Source organism: Epinephelus fuscoguttatus, linkage group LG8 (assembly GCF_011397635.1).
Source record: "Epinephelus fuscoguttatus linkage group LG8, E.fuscoguttatus.final_Chr_v1".
Taxonomy (NCBI): Eukaryota; Metazoa; Chordata; class Actinopteri; order Perciformes; family Serranidae; genus Epinephelus; species Epinephelus fuscoguttatus.
In genome coordinates, this window is record NC_064759.1 from 36526815 (window position 1) to 36546241 (window position 19427).

General features: G+C 42.2%; 1 protein-coding gene across 6 annotated transcripts in view; it reads left to right on the forward strand.

The window, feature by feature from the left end:
* The window catches only part of LOC125892761 (intermembrane lipid transfer protein VPS13B-like), a 360799-nt gene that overhangs the window by 287902 nt on the left and 53470 nt on the right, over window positions 1–19427 (forward strand). For 3 of the 6 annotated variants that reach the window (XM_049582970.1, XM_049582966.1, XM_049582967.1), the window contains exons 40-46: window positions 845–1064; window positions 2742–2762; window positions 3108–3292; window positions 11607–11803; window positions 13494–13675; window positions 14590–14810; window positions 14920–15051. In XM_049582970.1, the coding sequence (XP_049438927.1) occupies window positions 845–1064; window positions 2742–2762; window positions 3108–3292; window positions 11607–11803; window positions 13494–13675; window positions 14590–14810; window positions 14920–15051 (1158 nt within the window). The remainder of the gene's footprint in view (window positions 1–844; window positions 1065–2741; window positions 2763–3107; window positions 3293–11606; window positions 11804–13493; window positions 13676–14589; window positions 14811–14919; window positions 15052–19427) is intronic. The other 3 variants (XM_049582968.1, XM_049582971.1, XM_049582969.1) reach the window with 1 other exon arrangement.

The window sequence follows — 19427 nt, forward strand, 5'->3', positions numbered from 1 at the left end:
TACATAATGTCCACACCGAAAAGTCCCTTTTCAATGTGACTAACTGAGCGCATTATTACTAATGTATTATTCCACATTACTTCTTCAGGGGGAACCCCCTACCCCTCCCCCCTTTTCAATGGTTCCCTTAATGCTTTTATTGCGTGCCCATTAACAGAAACATGACTCGTAACTCAACACTTAATACGTAATCATACATTTCCCACTGTAAATATTGGCATTTGTGGTGTTTTAATCAAGTGCTGTACAAAAACCACCGGAATTCCTTCCGATTCCTTCTTCTCGTGCTCTCTTTCCAAAAACCTGGGAAAAAAATCCCCAAATTTTCCTGTTTTTAGAGTTTAGTCATAACCCACCCTTGCAAGCTAGTGAGTAGCGGGCAAGCAGGCAGGCAGCTCCATGTGTGAAGAGTTTTTGACTCAGAGATTCCTGGTCCATAGTCCAAACCCCAGGCAGACTCGCTTTGATGGAGCACGGGAAGGGGAATGCCGCGGGTAAGTAAGGAGGATGTGAGGTTGTGTTGGGTAATGTTAGAAAGGATATGAAGGGGTGATGACGAGGGTAACCCTGACTGCTTCTCTTCCTGTTTTGGAAAAGAATGTTAAATAATTCTCAACCTACGTATTTATGCATCAGCTGTGAGTCGGTGTCACTGTCTAGCATTTCCCTTATCACACTGTTTTTTTTTCTCTTTTTTACTTACTTTGTCTATGTCACTCTTTTTCTTTCAATCTCTCTACCCTCTCATCCCTGTTGGCCTCTGTCTCCTCTTTTTCCCCATCCCGCACTCTTTAATTAATGTTCTCTGCCAACCACCTTACCGTCTGTGCTTCTGTCTTGACAGGTCTTCTGGGGCCAGGAACATCTGATCTGCCTGAAGCTGGTGGAGGAGCACCTACAGGTCTACCTAAACCTCCAGAAAGTATCAGATTCAGCTGATAGCTATTCCAAGGGAAAGACCTGCCACATCCAGCCACCTCCCTCTCCGGGCTCTCCCTCTCCTCGGACAGAGCACAGCTCCGATGATCTGCGTACAGGACATTTTCAATACATTCAGGACTCAGGTGAATGTTTACATAGTGCATGCTGATCTCATACAAAGATGACAAGGGGCTGATGGTGTAGCCAGGCTTAAATCTAGGTAAAGTGCTGGTTACTATACTCTAAATCCCATTTCACTTGACATGATTGCTTTGTGGAACTTTTCATTTCTCAGAACAGCACCTAACTAGATGTTCAGCAGTGCCCCAAACTGCCTGACGGCTGTTTGCTTTATCAGCATGCATTCAAAGCGGTAGTCGCAAACAGACAAAAAGAGTTGTCCAAGACTTGGAGTGAAATATATTTAAATATTTACCTGGACATACATTATTCCTGCTTTTTCTTGATAAGGTTCTCAAAATGGTTGCAACCAGGGTAAGCACTGGTCCCTGAATCCACAGGATGAAGAGTAACCATGGTCAGTTATTCATAAAGTCATGTAACTGAGTTGGTACTAACAAAAAAAAGGAACCTTTGTGCCAAAGTGAGATGTCACTTAAGATACACATTGTCTTAAATCAAAGTCAGATCAAAGCTGTCTGTGGAAAAAAGTTTCATCGGACATGTCTGCCTGGTTCCACTCTGAGTAACATGCTGTTTATTCCCTCTCTTTGTGCTTTGTGTGTGCTGTCCTCTCTGTGCACACACGCAGATACACACAAGAACATTATACACAGAGGATCAAACTTCTCTCTGGCTGTAGACCAGCCGTCCACTCTGTCAGCTGTGGTTGAGTCTTTGTTTGTTGCACTGTTCCACTGGTCTTTGATGCATTTAATATGCTGGCTGAAGCAGGAGAACGTACAGTAGTGAACTAGAGAAGAGAGCAAAATCTGTCGGCAACATGTTGTCAACAGCCAGAGAAAACCAGGCTCCGGAGTGCAGAGCACAGCGAGTGGCCCCTAGGGGCCTGACACAGGGACAGATGGGATGGATGGACAGAGGAGGAGATGAAAGATGGATTGAAGGGAGGGTGGAGGGAGTCTCTGTCCCTGTTTCTCACTTTCTCTAAGTTCAAGCTAACTGGAAAGAAAGCAAAACCATAAAAGTGTCTGTTTTTTCTTTTATCCACCCTTTTTGCACAAGAACAATACACTGTCCACCTTCAAGTGGGCAGCTCGCTGCTTCACAAAAAGGGAAAAATTAGCCACAGACAGATTTCGCTGCCCCTTGAAATGTGTTTTCTGGAAAGAGACTCTCAGTGTTTGTACCCCCAGGGGCCAAACAAAGCAGCAGTTCTCTGCTTGACTGTTTTTTTCAAATAAACATTTTTCCAAAGGACTTGAATCCCAAACAGCAGCCACGACTTAAGTCAAACACCACTCAGAAGTTTAGATCCAGTGTTATCCAGCTTTTGCAGGTGCTTGGCATGGTTCAATCAATGGCTGTTTACTCAACAGCAAAAATGTTTACCCAGCCACGTTGTTTATATACGGCTTCTTACGCATGTAAACAATCTGAAAGCGTGGAAACATCGACAGTGCTCTTTTTGGAAATATTGTTTTGGAGGGTTCAGATTCCATAGTAGAAATAACATCACAGCACCAAAGATGTTCGCAAGTCAAAGTTAGGTTGTTGTTGTTGTTTTTTATTGCCACATTCAATAAATTTCATAATGCGAAAATGTACATCCCACATGAGAACACATCAGAACTTCGATCACGATATTCTAACCTCTGTGTGTTTCTTTCTTCCTCAAGCATCTGTAAATGTTCAAGCAGGTCAGTTAAGCCTTGAAACAGGCTTTTCGTTCTAAAATCTTGTGTAGTACTTATTTATACTGGAGGAGTGTAGTACAGTAAATTAGTAATCTGCTGTATCTTAAAATATAAAGTATATGGATTCCTTCCTGTTTATTCTCTGCGTTCCAGTCACATCATCTTTTTTCCTTGTTTCAACTCTTCTCTTCTCCTCATTTTCTTATTCTCTTCGCCCCTCACCACGTTTTCCCTCTTTTTGATGTCTTTTATGCCTTATGTATAGTACATTGTAAACATTTTTAGTTCACTGACAGATTAAAGTGAAGTTATTCTGATATTATTATCTTTATTCGTCTTTTCTGGCAGCCTCCCAGAAACTGCCAGGACCCCATGAGGTGGTGTTCTACAGCGAGACGGAGGACAGCCCGGGGGTGATGCTGTGGAGGTACCCTGAACCCCGCGTCCTTACCTTTGTCAGGATAACGCCTGTCCCTTTCAACACCACAGAGGACCCTGAGATCAGCACTGCCGACCTGGGGGACGCCCTGCAGGTTAGAGACAGACACACATACATGTATCTCTTGATTAGAACAAATGTATTCTCCCAAAACATTTCAAACAGACTTACAGGTGCTCTCTCTTCGCATTACACTCCTCCATGTCTACTGTTATTCTGAAAACCCTTCTCAAACATAAACACACAGCATATTGTGAATACATTTGGAAGCAAGGAGAGGTAATGTGTTAAGCAACCAAATGTTTTAATCATTACTTGATTCAGGATATGTTGTGGTCTTCTAGAGTCCGGGCTACTAAAAGGAAGGCGAACGAGGCATACACTGAGAAGTGAATCCACTCATGTCTCTCACTGCTCCCTGCTTAACATCACCTGCATTGAAAGAGAAATAAACTGTCTTAGATTTGGACTGGGGGCCATTATAATTCCCATGACATGAGTCATGAGAACTTCCATACTCTATGTGTTATTGAATGACAGAGACCCCTGCTGTCCCTCCAAACATGTAATACATGGTCAGACAGCTGTGGAAGTCATCTTGCATGCTCTGGTGTGAATAGCCAGGTGTCTCCAACCCCAGATGAGGTTATAATTTGGCAAGCTGTAGCAGCTACTGAGTCTACAGGGCCTCAGTAGGGGACAGGACATCCCACTTTTCCTTCTATCACTCATCCTCTACCTCTCTATCCCCCACCTCACTTTCCAGCTTATCATCCTGGAAGGCAAGCCGGGTCCCAAATCACATCCTTCTGATCCTCCTCTGTAATCTCTCTTTTTTCCTGGAGCAGAAATATGCTATTTTTAGGTAAAATTTCCTGACACTGTTTTAACTGCAGTCTTATTTTTTTGGCCTTGCAATTAGGAAAGGAATTTCTGGTAATACAATAGGCAAAACATGTTTTTGTCATCCTCTTAGCTAAGCTTATTCCAGTCACGTTCCTGAAAGTTCTTTTCCTACTCATATAAAGTTTCCCAGCTTGTATTAGCTATGTTTTGTTAGACATTAGTTTAATTTCTGTGGTTTTAAATTTAATTTTATGTAGCTAAAGGTCTTCAAAAGTCGCTGAGAAGCAGCCCTCAGAAGCTGATAATGAAACAACTGCTATGTAATGCAAGGATTACTAAAAATGTAATAAAATAAGACGTTGGAATAAATTTGTAGATATGGATCTTACATTACATTATTAGAATAGCTGGTAAGTAAGTAAGTAGTAATTACTTTATAAATGGTATAATAATTTAGCTGTTAAAATATTGTTTTTTAAACATTTCTCATTAAATATAGTATTTATCAGGAGTTAATCTTCTAACTTCATGTTATTGCATTATCCTGAAATTAATGATGGTAGCAATTTTTATTACATTTGCAGCCTATTTATAAGGACTTTTTAATTACACTTTCAAGCATTGGGGTTAGGTTACCTTTCCTCTTCCTTTACTTTCTGCTTCTTTTCTCCATCTGTAGCAGAAGTTTCTCATCTGCCCATATCCTCCCCTTATCGCTCAGATTCTTTCCTGGACTCCCACAATCATTCACCTACAATACAGATGTTTTCCTCTGTCTGTTTATGTGGACCCGGGAGACAAGATATTGGAAGGTGCTGCAGATGTTTGGCTTCCCAGCGAGGCCCCACAGCTGTAAAGTCCGTAATGAGCAAAACTCTAAAGCCTCTAGCTGATTGGCCACGTATTGAGTTACAGAACAGAAGGGATGGAGCTGATGTGTGTGGAGGAGGGAGGATTAGAGGAAGAGGCAATGATAGACAGAGTTAGAATAGAAAGAGGGTGGTTAATGGGAGTAGACTGACAGAGAGGAAGAGTGGAATGAGAGAGATGAACAGTGATGGAGTGAGAGGAGGGTCAAGAAGGATGGAGATAGATGGCCACAGATGGAGGTGGTGTTGTCTGCGAAGCTTACAAGAGCCTCTGTGTGGAAAAACACACTTTCTCTAGTTCAAGGGAGATGATTCTTTACCAGCTGACGAGTTGAACTGACAGGAGATACAACAAGCTGGCAGGCATATTCCAGCGTGTCATGTTCACATGATTCACATGTATTTAGAATCTGTCGTACACTTGGACAAGACAGTGGTGTATCAAATGACAGGGGGGAGTAGTTGGGTGCCTGCATTTATTTCTGCATCTCCACTGCTATCTGTGTTTGTGCATAAATATGGATGCCTACGACTGCAGACATATTTGTGTGAGTGTGTATTACAAAGCAGGAGTTGTGGAACCAGTGGATGATGAACATGTGGTTTCCACATCTTCTGCACCACTCCTCATGTCATCTGGCATGGTCCCGTCTCTTCTGACAAGTCTGTTAAAAGGAATCAGGTGATGAGACTACCACAGGGGAAGTGGTGAAAAGAGGAGGCTCTGAGCATAACTGAAACCTCTTCATGTGGGGATAAGATGTAGTCGGGTGAGATGCTCTGTCTGTAGAGGAAAGCAATAAATGCTAAGAATTTAAATGCGAGCTACAGTATTGTTATTGACAGCTAAGAAGATTGTCTATACAGTTGGGCAGAATCAGTTAGCATTTTAAGGGCAAATGCACCTTGCACTCATAAAAAAACTGTGTGAAAAGAGTAAGTGTCCTCATACTGCTGCTTGTGTTTCTGTGACATGTAAATGCTCGGGCCAGGCCTTGTAGCAGGGGGGACAAGAAATTGTATCAGGGTGGCCATTGGCCCCCCAACCACCCCTTGGAGGCACACTGGCAGAAATGTTTGTAATAGGACCCTTGGATAGCTATAGCAGTGAGCATGTTAACAACCGTATTGTTGGTAACATTAATGAAAAACATCACTTACAATGTGGATTTGCTAAACTGGTTTAAATGCATTGTTGAAAGCTACTGTGAAGCATTTTGTCAACACCGCTAAAAACAGTATCGTGTATCATGGACATTTTTAAAGGAGTGATTGTAAAGTAATTATAAGAAATTGGATCAGTTTACTGATATTTTAAACAGTCAGTCTTACCTCATATTTTTGTCCAAACACTCACATGCCAGTCGTGTGTGAGGCGAAGGTTCGGGTTCATGGGGGTTATTTTAACAGGAACTCTCGGTCATCAGCCAAAATCGTTGTGAACCCAGATTTAATTGATTTCAGCCTCTAGCAAACAATAATTATTCTTAACTTTCTACAAAACTTCAAAGTCTCTCAGTTTTTTTTTTTTATTTCTCAAAATACCAAAAAGAAAGTCCAGCAACAGAGAACGGAAATGCAGCTATTAAAATCAAAAAATCAGTAATGGCTCAGTTTCAGCTCCAAAGGAATTTCATTTAATTTACATGTAGAGAGAGAGAGAGAGAGAAGGAGAGAGAGCAGGAAAGAGAAAGAAGGCAGTCATAATTTCTCAGGCCTCTAAAATTACCATGTGGCCACACGGAGATGGAGGCTGATAGATTTTGAGAAATGGAAAGTGAGAGGCATAGGGAAAGAAAAAGAAATAAGGAGTAAGAGGGAGAGTGATGTTTAGCACTGAGCTGTCCTGCCATTCCTTTCTATCATTTAGGCAGTAATGTTTTTCTAATTTAGGGCTGTTTACCAGCAGGTGGATTGTGAAAAGAATTGCATGTGGTGAACAAAACAGAAATGGCTCTTCTCCATATTTTCTCCATCTCCTCTTTCTATTCCTCCTCCTCTTCTCTCTCTTTTCCCTACTTTTGTCACTCCCCCCCCCTTCTTTGCTCCCTGTCTCCACCCTGCTGAACAGATGAAGGTGGGGTCGGGGGGGCTCCTTCTCTGAGCCATGCTGCTCGCTTGTCCCCAGAGTAGATCATATTAACATTTTATAAAATCAAGATTTCCTGCATTTAAATAGTTGTGGTTTCCCAACTGGTTCCAGTATCTCGGAGGGGGAATTCAAACCTTCTTCCATTACTCAAAGTCAAATTGCTGCCTGCGCTGTTTTTACACACAGTAGAAGGGGAACGATGTCAGAGTGATTGGGGGGCAGCTTAAAAACGACAGATCCCTGACGGAGCATCCGCGGGTTCCCACCTGTAGAGGGCCCAAGTGATGAAGGGATAGAAGGAGAGAGGAAGGTGACTCATTCTCACCTTCTCCCTGCCGTGTGGTCCAGTTTTCTGAATCATAAGCAGGTGTCCTTACTGCTTTTTTTCCATCCCTCTCGTTCGTCTTCTCCTTCTGCCTCTCTGTGGGGTTCTGAAGCCTGAGAAACAGGGAGTAAACACAGGAGCTATGATTCAGCCTGACCCCAGCTCAGGGGAGCAGGAGGAGGAGATAGTGTGTTCCAGTTCAGTCTCAGCATATAGTCAAACACAAGTAACACACTCTGTTCTCAGACATTCACATTTGCCTTTTACCAATACAAGTTTTTCCCAGTATGCAAATGTATAAATTTGATCATCCACTCGCTGTTTGGGCAGCTGCCCAAAATCGCTCTGAGCAAACATCACACCATCTGCTCCCCTGCTGTTGCTTTCGTGCATGGCACTGTGGGATTGCTTTTCATGTCTCAGCAGGGCTCTGCACTGCCATCATGGCCCTGCTGGCCTGCGACCCATATCATAAAAACTGCATGGCCTGAGATGAACCAGCAACCTTCAACCATAACCACAACTGCAGCTGTTGTTTCTGTCATTGTTGTTATTATGAGAAACACAGGTCCACCATTAGCTTCACATCCATGGCGCGCCCCTTTTTATTCATGTACATTTTTTCCCAATTAGTCAAAAAATGCAACCTTTTGTAGAGAGTTAGAATCTGAGGGGAGTCAGAGGGTATTTCACTTCAGAGTGATCCATTGAACCAGAAAGAGCAAGAGTGTATTTTAGCCAAGATAACTATTATTTTAGTGGGACAGTGCTCAAGCAGACCTGCATTAGTCACAGCTAATGCACTATAAAAATAAAAGACTGTCCATGTGGTTAATTTGATCTGGAGTTTTTACACCTCATCCACCAAAACTTCAGTCCCCCTTTTTAAAAGTTTGGCATTAAAGAGAGAAAACAAAAAAAGTTGAGCATGAAGATCTCAGCATGGGCTTATTCCTGATTTTCCACACTGATTAATGTTAACCTGTATTAGCCCACCTGAGACAGCATAGCGGGAGTCATTTTCAGAACAATTTTCATTACATCTCCTGAGTAAACATTTGCTCAAGCTGATGTCAATTCAATTTGCCTGCTGGCTGATAAGAGGTAGCTAGCAGTGGAATTTTTAGACATATAGGCATCAGTGAAATAACAGAAGACCTAATAGCAGTGTTGATATTGTTAATAAAAGTAATGGCAGACAAGGCTGTGGATGTCAGCAGCCACAGCCTCAGAGGGAGCTCGGGGAGTCTTCAGTTGCAGACATATTTAAACTTTAGCACTGATCACACCTGGGTTGATCATGGAAATTTAAGTCTTTTCTATATGTTGTGTATTTGCTTTAGTTTGCCTGCCTTTAGTTAAGCTTTTGAAAGACTGTGATTGGTCATTCGGTCCCAGAAAAGTAACTCCATGCTGAATAGTGTTTTGCGGTTTGGCAGAAACAGGGCTGGGTGACAAGGATGGAAATCAGATCTGTCTATACACAATGCTGCCAACAGTCCTGGATTTAAATATATTTGTAAATAGTTTTGGATATTGAAACTACTTGAAACATAGCTTTCCAGGCATTTGAATCACCTCCAAAATGGAACCTTGTCTCAAAAATTAAGATAACATTTAAGATAACCCTTTGGCTGATATTTTGCCCTGAGGTGTAGCTGCCAGGCCTACTTTGTCTTGCGCTTGAGGAAAACACAGATTGGACCTCTCCAGCCAAGGGAATGTCAGCTATTCAGGGTTACATGTTGTTTATCAGATAAGGTACACACACAATCAAGCAGAAAACTGACACTGCCCAGACTGTATCATGCACTCACATGCATACGCACACCTGTGTATACGGCAGTATGTATACACGCATATTGTCTTTCATATGTACAATTATACATGGTCTTCCTCTTGGACCCATATACACAATCCATTTGACATATACACAGGTGCCTTCTCTTCCCAAAAGCCATTGCCAGACGTCCAACTCAGCATAGCTAAAACATTTAATTCAGGTTTTTTTTTTCATCATCCCTACAATAGTCTTTCTTGCTTGTTATCGATTTCATCTCCGCTCTCCTCCAAGGCCAGGGCTACAAGTCAGAAGGAACATGACGCAAATTCAACCATGCAAATGTGTTCCACTGTACCATATATGCACCTCACATATTCATTTCTGTATGCCGTCATGTGTATAGAATATCACAGGTGAAGAAAAAAACACCCTCTGTGTTTTAGCAACGCAGTTCTGGGAATTCTCTGCGGAGATTCAGTGAGTTTCCGCTCCGGTGGCTCAGTGTTGGGGTTGCGGGTGCACCACTCTGTCAGGTACAATTATGAGAAGTTGATTCCAGGAAAACCTGTGTGGCATTTCATACATGATGTAAGCTACGGTTACCTCATGCATTCCCCCCTAACAGTACAGCCCCAAATGCACGGACACATAACACACACAATTTGTGAACACAAAGCTTTTCACACACCCACACACACCAACTTGTTGACAGTTCCATGGGTTTGGTAAGTGTCCAAGGAGCTCTGTGCCTCCGGTAAACAATTGGATTGTCACAGACACATGTGCACAGACAAATGACCCCGCTCACCCATATACACACACATACACACGTGCACACTCATGTCTCACTGCCTGGCACCCTTCAGGTGTGCTGCTAAGAGCTCCCTGCCACCACTGATCCATCAGTAGCTGAGTGGTGCAGGTGGTCGAGGGAACCTGAGAACCTGGTTTAGTTCACACAGGAGCACCAGACACATTTATGCTAATTTTGGCAGAATATGAGAGGAGTGCATGGAGCCCTACCAGTCATCACATAATGTGTGAACACTCACATAAGCTGATTGTTATTCAGTGTGAGAAACAGCTCCAGGACTTCAATGCTAATGGCTGTCATGTAGCATACAGTTGCTTGGTGTTTAACTATGCTGTGGTCATGCAGTGTTTTTATGGAGATGAGTTGTCACATTGCTGTGTTGGTGGTCTGCTGTCAGAGAGTTGTATTTTTTTCCGACTAGATGAGAAATTAAAAATTGGTTTGGAGGTGAGTAAAATTCAAGGTTGTAATACAGACACCTTAAACAAATCACTTGCTCTTTCCTTCTCTAAGGCAAGGGTTCACCGTGTCTTGAAAGGGTTGGTAAACTATCAATGCTTGATGATTAGCAGACCACTGGAGTTGCTTAATACTTTATGTGTAACTTGGGGATCCACAGGCCCGGAGTAATACCTGTTGTGCAATAACAAAGCCTTACACTAATCCTAGTGCTGATGAGTAATCAGGGTTACACTGAGGAGGTTATAATAGTCCATTTATCTGGACTGGTGCCTCAGGTTAAAGTGATGAATAACTGAGGGATACAATAGTAAGACGCCACTGGTGTGTAGAGAAGACTAAGTGGGGGATTTAAAAACAAGAGAAATGTTGTCATCCGATGGAGCAAAGCCATCACCTTAAGAAAGAAATATCAGATCCATTGGCAGAAAACAGCATCATTTCTACAACAGCAACAATCACAGTTAGTGTCTCGGTAGGAAATTAGATTCAGTGAATGTAACCCCATAATGCAACCCAAAGGGATGCAAAGAAGCAGTGTGTGTCTTTGGGTCCTCATAAAATCTCCAAGAAAGCCATTCCTTCAGGTTTCCTCCAAGCTCCAGGAGAGAAACAGATATCTGTGATCAGTCTTAGTCTGTGTTCAATGGTTGTCAGCAGTTGGCTGTATAAAAAACAGGAAGAAAGGAGGTGGTGTGGTGATAGAATTCCACCTTTAGTGACTGGTGAGCAGAGGTGTGTAACTTGTTCAGAAGCGTTCTGACTCTATATGAGAGAGGAGAGGGTTCTTTTGATCCACAGATATTTAGCAAGGATTTGCATGAGCAAGAGTAAGGGGGTGAGATGTTGTCCATTATTCCGACTATGTTTGCTCAGCAAATTAAAAAAGGGCTACAATAAACAGCAAAAAAACTCCATTTTAGACTTGCATTTTCTTTTAGTACTTTTTTGCATGTGTTGTACAAGTGCCACAAGGTCTGTATCATTTTAGCTTTATACAAGTATTTTTGTGATATATGATGTTGTGTCAGTTCTCATAATGTTGATCTTCAAAGATGAAATCAGCCACAGAGAGTCTGGACAGGGTACTTGCTTGACCTTAAGGGACCTTAAATTATAGTTGAAGGACACTACCGTAATTTCTCTGCAATGCTGCTGCCTCTAAGAATGGTAGAGAGGATCCATGCACATGTAAAGTGTTTCTGTGTCTTTCCTTCCAGGTACCATGCAGCCTAGAGTACTGGGACGAGCTCCAGCAGGCCTTTGTTCCGTACCGAGAGTTCAGCCTTTCAGAGAGCAGTGCCTGCCAGCTGCAGCTGCCCAGCCTCAGCCTCACCAACCAGCAGAAGGAGCTGGTGGCCTCAGACCTGTGGAGGATAGTACTGAATAATAATGGAGAGGGAGGAGATGAGCAGAGGTGGGGGAAATCTGTGTTTTACCTTATACTGTTTCTCTGCGCTTTTGGGTATCTGTATGTCTTATATGCATGGCTGCATCCCCAAGCTTGTATATGAGAGAGTGTGTGTGTATGCCTACACAGATATGTGTGTGGACCTACACTAAGTGTGCCGTCCAGTGTAAGGGAAAGCAGAGAGAGAGCGCACCCAGGCCGCCAAGCACAAAGAGCTACAAATGTGTCCCTCGCCCCACATCTGGTGTGCAGGAGCAGGGAGCGGGCTTGGAAGGCGTTCAGATCGGCCTAATGAGATTTCCCAGCACACCAAGTGCCTGTCAGGGCCCATCCGGATTCCTTCCTGCTTACCTTGAGTGTATCTAATCGAGGGGAAGCTCACGGGAAGCAAGAGTAGTAAAGCCCCCTTTGGGTTGGCTCATAAGTTCCTAGGCCTGGTCTGGGTTGGGCTGGGTTGAGTTGGGATGGGATAGATTGGTCTGGGCCTGTCAAGCTCTGTAACACCTCAAAGAGCATGCCTTTACTCCCTTTTTCTCGCTACCACGGCTTCCTCTCTTCATCTCTCTCAAGTCTCACCAGGCGTCCTGTTACATCTTCTGTGCTTCACCCATTTTTCATTTCTTTCTGTCTTCTTTTCTCATTCCTTTCTCATCTTAATTTACTCTCTCTTTTTTCTCTTTCCCCCCTTTTTACTTCCTCTTGGGATTTAGAGAACTTTTAGTGGAAGAGAATTGCCAAGCCCACATTCTGTGTGGCTTAGAGAGCTCCAGAGGAGCAGAAAGGGAGGAATAAGAAAACATGTAAGAGAAGAAACAGAGAAAAAAGTCTACAGTACCAGATACAGTGTAAAGCAAAATATACATCTGTGTTTCATTACAATCATAGTCCAAACACTACATTTCCTTTATGTTTAAATTATTTGTCTTTTTTGATCAAAATTGATTCCCCTTCCCTTACTCGCTCGTTTCATCTGCCTTACTTTAGTTTCCACCAGAAAAATAACTTGGCTGCCCTGCCAACTGGAAGTAATGAAAATTGTCAACATATGATGCTTATCTTTTTAAGGAGCACTCTGCTGCACCAGCGTTTTTCAGGTCTTGAGCGTTTCCTGCTGGAGTTTTTATGGTGGATCATGGTAGCAGCAAATTACAGAGCAAATGGTCATTCACTTCAATTACCTTCCATTCAACATCATCAACCATGACATGCAATTAATGTCCATGGAGAGGTTCTCCTGGAAACTGAGGCAGTAATAACGTACCTAAACTCACAGCCTCGGACAGCAAGGAGGCCCTCTCCATATTGTTGTCTCTTTTTATTCCCTTGTGTCTGAATAATTGCAGCGTTTGTCTCGCTGTAGATTTCTGATGAGGATGTCACACAATTTGTAACTCGCTGGGCAAGAGACACAAGCATTTAGCTACAAATAAGAATCAGACAATTTTAATTAGTGAGTAGAATGTTTGTGGCCATTATTCCGCAGCTGTGCCTATGCTTTTGATATTACAAAACAAAGTTTGATAGAAAATCAATAACTGTGTGCTAGTTTTTTTCCTTTAAAGTGTCAAAAGCTGAATCATAGTCATGTGTTACTAATTTTTCTTCATAATTGTTTTCATATGAAGTAATTCATATTCACAGAGTGCCTTCAGTTAATACTGGGTCTTAATTTCTTTGCATTTTTTGTGTGTTCCAGTTCGGACAGTGAGTGTGGGTCCCAGCTGCCCTGTGATCAATTAGTATCTCCAGTTGCTTTGGCAGCCTGCACCCGTGTGGACTCCTGCTTTGCACCCTGGTTTGTCCCCTCCTTGGGTGTGTCCATTCAACTAGCACAGCTCGACATTCACCTCTGCCACCATCTAGAGCAGCTGGGCACAGGTAGGAAACAGAATATGCAGTCACCAAGTCTCCTCTGAGTTTAAAGAGTATTGGGTTTATCAGGAGTGATTGTGGTCTAGCCATTAGACAAAGTGACTTCAAATTTTCTTTTCGTATCATAACACATCATGTTTTTTGGTGGATAGTGTTACCTGACATTACAGAGCCAATAGTCATTCACTTTAACTACTTTACATTCAACATCAAACTGTGGCAATAAATGGCTACCTTCTAAAAATCATTACTCTTAACCAGGCACAGGACAGTATGAAAATTTCATGTACGATTATGGTGGCCAGAATAACTGCAATTCATGTTATTATCACTATAATCATCAAAACATACTTAAAACTTTTAAAATAGCACTAAAACATACTGGAATCACTTTTTCTTTCATTTTATCAAGAAAAAATATTTTCATAGCCATACACGTTGGACACACTTTGTTTTGCGAACATCCTTTTTTGTGAAAAACAAGCAAACAATCTTAAAGAAGCCAGGCTTTTCAACTCTTTGAAGTGGCATCATATATTTCAATATGAAATATGCCAATATTTAATTAAGATGTTTTGCATTTTTGAGGTTGGTGCGTATGAAGCCTGGTTTTGCAGTGTCTCTTTTAATTGCCGTGTGCCCAGTCATCTCTACATACACTATGATCAATTTATTGTGTTCTTTATCGCGATCCAAGATAAAATTGTATATTGTCCCTACTCATAATATTCATACATGCATTACTTTTGTTTTTGGAACTATATATGTAATTTTTTATATTCCCAGGTGGCAAGATCGTTATTCTTTTTTATTAAAAAAAAATAAATATCATTAGACAATCTGATAGGTGTGCCATGTTTTGATCAAATATGTCTTACAGTCCAGTCTCTTAACAAGGATGCTGTGTCTCACTCCTCCAGTTCCAGCTCGTCAACTTCGTCCCTTCTTGCCAGACAGGAAGTTACCTCAGGAGCAGGAGTTCATGGTTATTGGTGCTCGGGAGCCGCGGGTCTTCCTGCGCCAGTGGAGCAATGGACCACGTCAGTGTCAGGAGTTCAGCTTTTCGTCCCAGCTAGACTGCAAGCTGCTGGAGTACCGAAACCTAACACACCTTCAGCTCCTCCAGCCTTGTGGACTGCAGGTAGAGCTCAGCTGTTCATGTCGATTTTACATCTGTCTAGATATTTGATTCAAAGCACTGGTTAAGAAATGTGAAAACAATTTCAGATTAAATTTCTTGTGTGTTTCAGGGCCAGGCTGCGGCCACCTGCTGCCCCCAGAACACCACTTTGGATGTGAATGTGTTTGTGGACCCGGTGTTTCTCAATATCAGCCAGTATGCCATTCATACTGTGGACACCGCTCTGCACAGCTGGCAACAGGTAACAGAGAATAACCTTGAAATGCACTTTATATCTAATCACACTCCAAAGAATACAAGTGCAAGTTCCATGAACTGACGCATAAAACCCAGGCACATTGTTGATGATAGATTACTGACTGCTTGCAGAGTTTTGGAAGAATTCAGCATATTAGGGGTCCTGATGGCTGAAGAAGAACTTTTATGCCTCCATGCTGGCGACAGCCGCAGTAAGAGGCTTTATGTTTTCAGGTTGTCCATACTTCTGCCCATCTGTCCCACTGAACATGATACCACCAGAGGGCCTTGAAGAAACTTCTTTAAATTTGGCAAAAACATGAACTTGGATTCAACAGTGAACTGATTGGATTTTGGTGGTCAAAGGTCACTTTAACCTCAAATCTTGGTTCTCATGAGCACGATATCACAAGAAGGGCTTGAGGGAATTTCCTCAAATTAAGCACAAGCATCCACTTGGACTCTGATTAGGATTTGGTCAAAGGTCAAGGTCATTGTGACGTCAAAAGCATGTTTTTGGCCATAACTCAAGAATTCATATCCTAATTATGACAAAATTTTACACGAATGTCTAATAGGATAAATGATGAAGTGATGACATATTATGTCCAAAAGGTCAGCTTCATTGTGACATCATAGTGTTCTGCAAAAACATATTTCTGCCCATTACTCAGCGACATAACTCAAGTGCTGTAGAATTCAGATACTAGTTTGGTGGTCTTGGGTGCCCATCTTGAAACTGTGCTGGTCGTATAGATCTTCTGTTTTACCAGGGCGAAGATGTGTGTGAAGCATTCATGTTTTAGAATTTGTCGCTTCTTTGCAACAACATAAATATTTGAATCATTATCAACTGTCATGGCTACTAGGGCTGTCCCAAATACGAATTTTTGGGCTTCAAAGCTACAGTGATAATTACCAGGAAATATCTGAAGCTTCAACGATACACAGTGGGTCCACTCAGACTTACTCTGTGCTTGAGAAAGTGAGTGATAGAGAGGAAAGAGAAGTTGAAAGGTGGACTATTGTATGCAGGGTTTTTCTGTAACTTGTTAATTACTCACATTGCCATGGGTGGGGCTGCATTACTAGATGCAAAGCAAGCACCTCACTACAGTTGCTGGCCGTGGATATCGGCCTGCATTTTGTCTCACATGTTCCTTTTCTTTATGAGACAGCCAGTTTAATAGCTTGAAGTGAGGGTCAATGACTGCGCTGAGGACACTGGCCTCATTTATGTCAGACACTTGCTGGCTTCTTTCAATTTCCTCCACCAGTTTACTGGTAAAAGAACAAATCAAAATAAAAAACTAAGCATTCTAAATACGTACTTGGATGTTGATTAAGATGGGAATGACTGAAGCTTTGACGCAGGGTCAGCCTAAATGGCTACATACCAGTCTGGACAGACTGTAACTGTAACTGTAACTTGACTGCTTCACAGAGGCATACATCTACGAGGTGGTAATTCTCTCTTTTTGAAAAAAAAAAAATCCCTCCTTACAGCTAATATCAGGAGCAAAATAGTTTACTGATTACTAGGATTGCAAAGTATTTAAGGATGGCTTTTTCAGTTGTACATTTAAATAGTGGGGTACATTCACACATTGAAGGTAACAAGGGATTTGCCCTGTTGTTTTATCACTAGCACTTGCAGATAGCTGTTATGTTTGAAACCAGGGGCTAGTAAATCCATAGAGAAGTATGTAGGAAACGCATGCATTTATAGAATATGCTGAAAGACGGTCTTTTCCCCCAGATGGAGTATCAGCTAAACAAACTCACAACAAAGTGGATTTCATGAGAATGGTTTGGTTGTATGCCAGTGGTAATAAAATTTGCAGGATGGAGCTGCCTTTGGGTTTGCTGTAAACTCTGACTAAGAGGCTACACTGTGTCTGTTCTTGGGCTTCTAGTCCTATGGTCCTCGTCATCTCTCGGTTCTCAGCTCTCAGCACTGCCTCTGGTAGCCAGGATATGTGTGTGTGAAGTAATGCCCATGAAAACACGGTAAAACTTGAGTGGTGACACCTGCCAAGACTTCATCTGGCCCTAGTCCTCCACCCAGTTGTCTTCTGCACACACACACACACACACTCACACACACACACTCACACTCACACACACACACACACACACACACACACACATATATATATACACGCACCCTGGCCTCTCTGGCTTTGTATGCCCTATCATGGCTCGGCTCAGCTCAGCTGTGGCTGTGCTGACTCATATACTGGCCTCTGGAGACATGAAGTACTCTCATGATTTTACATGCATACAGACTCTCACTGCCAGGTGAGAGAAATAATAACTTGTGTTTTTCTAGGAACAGCTGTGGTGTTTTACCTGTGGAAAATAAAATTTAAACATGCTGTATAGGAAATCTACTATAAAATGATTGTTCTGGCTAGCAGTTTAATACCTTTGTTTTCACTCAGTGGCATCACTGACTCATCAAAAGCTCTTGCCGACTGTGTTGGATAATCGGTCATAATTGACCCTTGGCTTCATCATTGCATCATGTAGGGCAAGCCAATGAATGTTCCCTATTTCTGCTGGTTAATTTAGCCATAAATAAGGCTTTCAAGCGTTGGTGGTGTTGTAATGAGTGGTCATATTGCAGCCTTTCTGGAGTGTTTTGGACATATTGGTATCCATGGTGGGCTTTACACAACATGCCAAGCTCGATTAGTTAGGATATTAGTTGGTCGTGTGCTTTTTGCCAAGGCTGATACTGATTGGGTGATATGTTTGGCTTTTTTAAATGCCATCTTTGCCCAGTATCATGAGACCCAAAATAGAAGCATACAATGCTCACACATACAAAAGCACTCAAAATACCCTTCTCCACTTTTAAACTACACAGTCAAACACAACCCTTGAAGGCTGCATTTACATGTTCACTGGTATGGGATTGATTCGTAAAATGATTAAGCCTGCTGTATTGTCTTGATTGGTCTAAACAGCAGCAGCCTTGTAACTTGTACAGAACCTTTTAACTACCTCCAGCCTTCACCACTTTGCTGAACACAAGGGAAAAAACACACCATAATTATAAGGCAAATGTGCTGCATGTGGGCTTGGTAGTTCTGGAGTAAGGGGCACAGAGAGGTCAAGTACAAAAGGCTGACTTTTTAGAAAAACGTATTCTTAAATATTTGGTGCACCTCGGAGAAAGTTGTGAACACTTATATCATTGAACATTGCTTCCCTTTTTGGAGTTTTACTGAAACAAAGTCTTGTACGTGGTGAGAAAACCTTGTATGGGTGTGATTAACCGCAGTCTGTCTGGTGGTGAGGTGCACTATGAGGTTGGATGCAAAGGACCGCCCAGTTAAACTAAAATGTATCTTTGATCTGATAGAGGCTTACATTCCAGGCACACTCATGCACACATTGTCCATGCATAGAAAAACTTGATCCTAATTGAAAACGTAATCAGAAGCAGTTGGAAATGTTAACAGGCTTTGTCCTTCCGCAACAGAAGGATGTATCCTTACGTGTGTAATTGTTTCAGTGATTTTCATGTTTCCTGGTGTCAAGGCTGGCAGGCAAGCCTGTTGTGATGTGGCCTGTAGGGTCAGCATTGAACCGTGGAGAAGATTCCTCAACTACCACACAATTGAAACCTCGCAACCCAGACATGGTCATACCAGACCACCGCAACCAGAACAGCTGGAGCATTTCCAGATGCATAGCAATAAATAGAACTAAAAGATACTGCTTGGTATATGGTTGTAATTTGTTCTCATACAGCAATAATACATTATGATGTACAGTTGTAGTCATGGTAACATGGACTACTCTTGTACCCATGATAACATCACCGAGATCTTTCTGGCAGTCAAATGTACACAGGCCTAATGGGTCATTAATATTGATATGAATGTGCATTACTTCGATTATGATACCCAGCATGTTCCCAAGCCAGCAGGCTCACCTTCTCTTCCTCTAACCTTCAATCAAGTCCTCGCTGACAGGTCTGACGACAGGTAGATGGCTCAAAATTGAGGTTGGCAGTGGCTCAGGAAGTTGAGCAGATCATCTGTGAATAACAGGGTTGTGTGTGTGTGTGTGTGTGTGTGTGTTTGTGTGTGCGTGCATGCAATGGGTAAATCAGAGGCCAATTGTAAAACAAGTTAAGGTAGGAAAGCTACATATAAGTGCAGTCCATTTACCACTCGAATTAAGCTTATGTTATGTGTAAAATTAAAAGAAGAGTAGGATAAAAGTAGGGATTTTTAGACTTTTCGAGGATTCGTTGGTTCCAAACATGAAGGGAAAAAAGGAATATAGAATATCTTTTTTTCTTCTTCATTTGCTTCTTCTCCTTGCTTGATAGCCCCATATGGCCCCAACCTCAGCCCCCCACCA